Here is a 6,206-nt window from a genome sequence, read left to right on the forward strand (position 1 = left end):
TCTTTCTTTAGGAGTAGTCTTGTTCAAATCCATGTGCTAGTATGCGTTTTTTTTTTCTGTGGAGATTCTGGAAATTCTTTCTAGTTGAAAATCATAGATGGGAGGGGTGAAGAGAGTGTAGGGGTCAAGGTCTTTGCCTTTCTGATCCCCAGCACTGCATAGTGTCGTAAGATCACCAGGAATGACTCCCTAATCATAGAGGCAGGAGTAGCCCCTAGCACTGCTGGATGTGGCCCAAACCTTTCCAAACCTCAAAATAATAATTTTTTAAAAACAACAAAAATCACAAATGAGGGGCCGGAGTGATAGTACAGCGGGTAGGATGTTTGCCTTGCACATGGCCGACTTGGGTTCAATCCCCGGCATCCCATGTGGTCCCCCGAGCACCTCCAGGAGTGATTCCTGAGTGCAGAGCCAGAAGTAACCCTTGAACATCGCCAGGTGTGACCCAAAAAGCACCCCCCCAAAAAAAATCACAAGTAATATTTAATGGAAATCTATTGCACATATCAGTGCCACAGAGGTAGAAAGGTTGAAGATAAATGTCAAACAACTTCACCAATTACAGTGAGTATACTAGAGGCAGTATAGGGTTGTGAGAATTAGTATAGCATGTGTTGTTGAGACAAAACTGAAGACCCTGGTGGTGACTCATTGGTAGAGCACAGCACTTGCCTTGTATGTGTGAGACCTTGGGTTTGATCCCATACATTACACATACATTAAGAAATTGTTTTCCATTCTTTTGTTTTGAGGCTAAACCCAGCTGTGCTCAGGACTCTTGGGTCTGTGCTCAACACCATCACTCCTGGTGGTGGTCAAGGGACCGTAAATAGTGCTGAGGATGGAACCAGGGTTTTCTTTTTTTTAATTAAGTTTAATTTTTTAAATAACGTTGACAGTAATTTGTTATGTTCAGTATTCCAACACCAGTCCTACCACCATTATATCTTCCCACCACCATATTTTGAATCCCCCACTCCCACCCCATGCCTGCCCCCAAAGCAGGACCTTATTTTATTTTGTATTGCTTGTTATGAATAATATGCTAAAAATAATCAAAAATGTTCCCTTAGAGGAAAGTGCGTGAAGATTGTTGTATCTCACCTTGGAGCCATTAAGCCCTTGTACAAGGGATTACTAACATGTTGTTATAGGTTGAGCCTTTACAGCATGAGACTTGTATGCTTTTTTAATTGAGATTGGTTGCCTTCTACTTTACACCCCATCAGATGTTCTGTGCTACTCTTGTACTCTTGGTACATCGGGGTGTAGAGTATGAGATGTTGCTCCAGGAATCCTACAATTTTAAGTAGGGTGATAGAGCTGGGATTAATTTTTTAACTGAATGGTGACTTTGGGGGTCTGGAGGCATCTCTGCAACTTGTTACTCTGTTCCAAGATTATTTGTGAGTCTCTGGATCATGGCCATTAATAGGCTTATTGGCACCAGAGTCAGTTTGTGGGCATGACTGCCAGGCTCCCGGAAGAACTGGGAGGTGGGGGCAGGTCGCTCATTCCCAACTGCATGTGAGCCTGAAGATGTTGGTCACAAAACCCTCATACCTGAGTTTTCAGCAGATTCATTCATGCGTGAGGCTTGTCTAAGCCTGTGGAGATTGGCCGTGAATTCTGGAGGTTTTCGGTTGCTGGGGCTCTGTTAGGGCGGGGAGAGAGTCATCTGCCCCCCTCCAAGTTGCCATGGATGAGACAGCCTTTAGAACCAGGGTTTCTTGTGTACCAGGCAAGCACTGTATTTGCTGAACTGAAAAGAAATTGTTTTTTAAAAAGCACAGTTTGTAGACAGACTGGGTTTTACATAGTTTCACCACATACTTTCTTTTTTACTTAACCATTTGGAGCATGATTTTTTTTTTTCTTTTTGGGTCACACCTGGCAGTGCACAGAGGTTACTCCTGGCTCATGCAATCACGAATTACTCCTGGCAGTGCTCGGGATACTGGGAATCGAACCTGGGTCAGCCGCATGCAAGGCAAACGCCCTTCCACTGTGCTATCGCTTCAGTCCCGCTTGATAATTTTTTATTTGGTTTGGTTTTGGTCCAGAATCAGAGTGTCAGAATTTTTAAAAAAATTTTTTTAAATATAAGTTTTTTTGTTTGGTTTAAATTTGGCAATGCTCAGGTCACATTCCTGACTGTGCACTCAGGGATCACTTCTGGCATGCTTGGGGAACTATATGGGATACCAGAGATTGAACCTGAGTCGGGTACAAGGCAAATGCCCTGACTGCTGTACTATTGCTCTGGTTCCACGTAAAAATTGTCATGCTTTTGTTCTGCTATGCCATTCCTTTGTTTTATATAGTGGTAGAGTTGGCACAGTGTCTGAGCTCCTGAAATGCTAAATGGTCTAGTTTCTATTCTTGGTGGAAAATTTTTAAAAGCAAGGCTTCTAGGAGCTCTCCCCTCTTTCCCTCCTCCTCCCCTCCTCCCCTGCCCCACAATGCATGCCCAGGACTCACTCCTAGCTCTGAGATTAAGGATTACTCCTTAGAGGGACTGGGTACCTAGGAATTGAACCTGGGTTGCCTTACACAAAGTCGGTGCTTTATTGGCTGTACTATCCTTCTGACCTCATTTTGTGAGTCTTACAGCACCTTTTAAGACACATAGGACATAGTGTCCTTAAATTGTCAAGGGGGGGGGCTAGAACAATAGCACAGCAGGTAGGGCATTTGCCTTGCACAGGGCCGACACCTGGGTTTGATCCTGGGCATTCCATATCATCCCCCGAGCACTGCCAGGAATAATTTCTGAGTGCAGAGCCAGGAGTAACCCCCTGAGCATTGCCAGGTGTGACCCAAAATGCAAAAAAAAAAAAAAATCGTGTCAACTGGGATAGTCATCAGCACCCTAAAGAAGTATCTTGTGTCCTTTCATAGACAGTTAGAATTTACTCTTACTCTATTTTTTTTTTAATTTATTTATTTTTAATTAGAGAATCACCGTGAGGGTACAGTTACAGATTTATACACTTTTGTGCTTATACTTCCCTCATACAAAGTTCGGGAACCCATCCCTTCACCAGTGCCCATTCTCCACCACCCATAAACCCGGCGTCCCTCCCACCCTCCCCAATCCCATCTCCCCCCCACCCCACCCTGCCACTGTGGCAGGGCATTCCCTTCTGTTCTCTCTCTCTAATTAGCTGTTGTGGTTTGCAATAAAGGTGTTGAGTGGCCGCTGTGCTCAGTCTCTAGCCCTCATTCAGCCCGCAACTCCCTTCCCCCACATGGCCTTCAACTACAATGTAGTTGGTGATCGCTTCTCTGAGTTGCCCTTTCCCCGGAACGTGTCTTACTCTATTTTTTATTCCTAGAAATGACTACAGAAATGATCAGCGCAACCGACCATACTGATGACTGTTTTGGATGTTCCTTTGTCTCTGGCAAGATCCATAGTGAGATTGCCAGAGTTTCGCCTGCTGCTTTCCTCGTGGCCTCTTCTTGGGTAGTGAAATTAAGTGACATTGGATTTTTATTTGGCTTGGGAGGGCTGGGTCTGTTTTTCTTTTTAAAATGTCCACTGTAATTTCCCACTTCAGTTTCTAACCACGTTTTCCCCCAATCCTTGAAACTTAAGTGCGTTGTAAAATATTGCCAAAATGGAAAGTGTTTTGTAATACTGCAATAAAGGCTGCTCGTTTTGTGGATTTTTGTACATTAATGTATTGTTCTGTCATATTCAGTTTGATTATAGCAGACTCTAATCATATTTTACCATTTTTGTTGAAGTACTGAGATCTACTGTACTGTTGATTATACTTTTCATGCATACGTCATTTTTTTTTTAATCACTGTGAGATACAGTTACAAAATTTCATGTTTTGAGTTTCAATCATACAATGATTGAACACCCATCTCTCCACTAGTGCACATTTTCCACCACCAATGTCCCCAGTATTAACCCTTTGAATCTCCCCTCTGCCTCTGTGGTAGACAATTTTCCCCATACTCTGGCTCTACCTTTGGGCATTATGGTTTGCAATGTAGGTACTGAGAGGCTATCACATTTGATCCTTAATCTACTTTCAGCACACACCTCCCATCCCAAACGATTCCTCTATCTGTCATTGACTTAGTGATCCCCTCTCTATTCCAGCTGCCTACTTCCCCAGCTCTTGAGACAGGCTTCCAACTTTGGAGTAATATTCCTGGCCCTTGTATCTACTGTCCTTGGGTGTCAGTCTTATGTTATTTTATATTCCACAAATGAGTGCAGTCCTTCTGTCTCTCTCTGACTCATTTTGTTCAGCATGATACTCTCCATGACATCCACTTATAAGCAAATTTCATAACTTCATCTTTCCTGACAGCTGCACAGTATTCCATTCTGTAGATGTACCAGAGTTTCTTTAATCATTCATCTGTTCTCAGGCACTCGGGTTGTTTCCAGTTTCTGGCTATTGTGAACAGTGCTGCAATGAACATACAGGTGCAGACGTCATTTCTACTGTGCGTTTTTGCACCCTTGGGATATATTTCCAAAAGTGGTATTGTGGGGCCATATGGAAGCCCAATTTCTAGTCTTTGAAGGAATGTCCAGATTGTTTTCCAAAAAGGCTGGACCAGTTGGCATTCCCACCAATAGTAAAAGAGTGTCCCTCCCTACATCCATGCCAACACTGGTTGCTTTTGTTCTTTTTGAATGTATGCCAGTCTTTGTAGTGTGAGATGATATCTCATTGTTGTTTTGATTTGCATCTCCCTGATGGATTAGCTATGTAGAGCATTTTTTAATGCTCTACATGGCATGCCTTTTGGCCATTTGTATTTCTATTTCTTTTTTTTTTTTCTTTTTGGGTCAGACCCGGCAGTGCTCAGGGGTTACTCCTGGCTCTGCACTCAGGAATTACTCGTGGCGGTGCTCAGGGGACCATATGGGATGCTGGGGATCGAACCTAGATTGGCTGCAAGGCAAACACCCTCTCCACTGTGAGGAAGCTTCTGTTCATTTCTTCTCGTTTTTTGATGGGGTTGGAGGTTTTTTCTTGTACAAGTCTGCTAATGTCTTGTTGTACATCATTTGAACACTCACCACCAGACTGCCCACTTCACCATTGTCCCAAGGACCTCCCCAGACAATTCCCTCCCCCATGTAAGTTCAGTTCTATAGACAAAATCCCCATTTCTGATGACTTTTTGGGTATTTGTTGGACCCTTGCCATTTGGTTATATCCCACATGAGAGATCTTTTTTGTTGTTGTTGTGGAGGTGGGGACACCTGTGTATGTAAATGATTAATCTGAAATTCCATGAAATTCTAAATGTAAATTGAAAAGTTTTTTTTTTTAAAGGTGTCTTTCAAAACTTATTTTTTTTCTTTTTGTAGGTATATGAATTTTAAAGATCAGTGTGAATTCTATGCTAATACTGCTTGTTTTGTTTTTGGGTCACACCTGGTGGTGCTCAGGGATTACTGCTGGTGATTTTGGTTCATTCCAGTCTACAGTTGAGAACCCAAGTTTATTTAAGGTAGTGTTTTAGCAGCAATTTTATTCTTTCAGTTTTTAGACCATACCTGACCGTGCTAAGGGGTTACTTCTGAGGCTGCACTCAGATATCACTCCTGGCTGTGCTCGGAGGGCCGTATGGGATGTTGGGATCAAACCAAGGTTAGCTGCATGTAATGCAAGCAAGCACCCTACTTGCTGTCCTATCACCCTGTAAATTTTACTTTTTAACCATATTGTTTTTGTTTTTGTTTTTGTGGTGGGGGCCATGCTTTGTCTCACACATGCTTGGCAAGTATTCTATCACTGAGCTACGCATCCTTTTCCAGATGTATCACTGCAGCAGATAACAATTGCTCACCAAGCAGACAGACAATATACAGTCTTTTTAGTCTTAGAGATCAGTACAAGGTGTTTTGAGGACTGACTAAAAGGGCACTTAGGAAATGAGTCAGAAAGAGAGGGACAGATATAAAAAGATTGCACTCATCTGTGGAATATAAAGTAACAGAATGGGAGAATAACACCCAAGAATAGTAGAGATAAGTACCAGGAGGATTGCTCCACGGCTTGGAAGCCAGCCTCATGCTGGAGGAAAAGGCAGCTCATATAGAGAAGAGAATACCAAGTAAAGGGTGTTTGGAGGACCCGCTCGGGATGGGAGATGTGTGCTGAAAGACTATAGACCAAGCATGATGGCCACTCAGTACCTCTATATTGCAAGCCACAGCA

General features: G+C 43.0%; 1 protein-coding gene across 1 annotated transcript in view; it reads left to right on the forward strand.

Moving 5' to 3' along the window:
• Positions 1-3,528, forward strand: part of TAF15 (TATA-box binding protein associated factor 15) — a 41,757-nt gene extending 38,229 nt beyond the window's left edge. Inside the window, exon 16 of the mRNA XM_055130816.1 lies at positions 3,342-3,528. Within this exon, the coding sequence (XP_054986791.1) occupies positions 3,342-3,381 (40 nt within the window). The 3' untranslated portion in view covers positions 3,382-3,528. The remainder of the gene's footprint in view (positions 1-3,341) is intronic.
• Positions 3,529-6,206: the final 2,678 nt, after the last annotated feature.

The sequence above is a fragment of the Sorex araneus genome, chromosome 3, assembly GCF_027595985.1.
Source record: "Sorex araneus isolate mSorAra2 chromosome 3, mSorAra2.pri, whole genome shotgun sequence".
Taxonomy (NCBI): domain Eukaryota; kingdom Metazoa; phylum Chordata; class Mammalia; order Eulipotyphla; family Soricidae; genus Sorex; species Sorex araneus.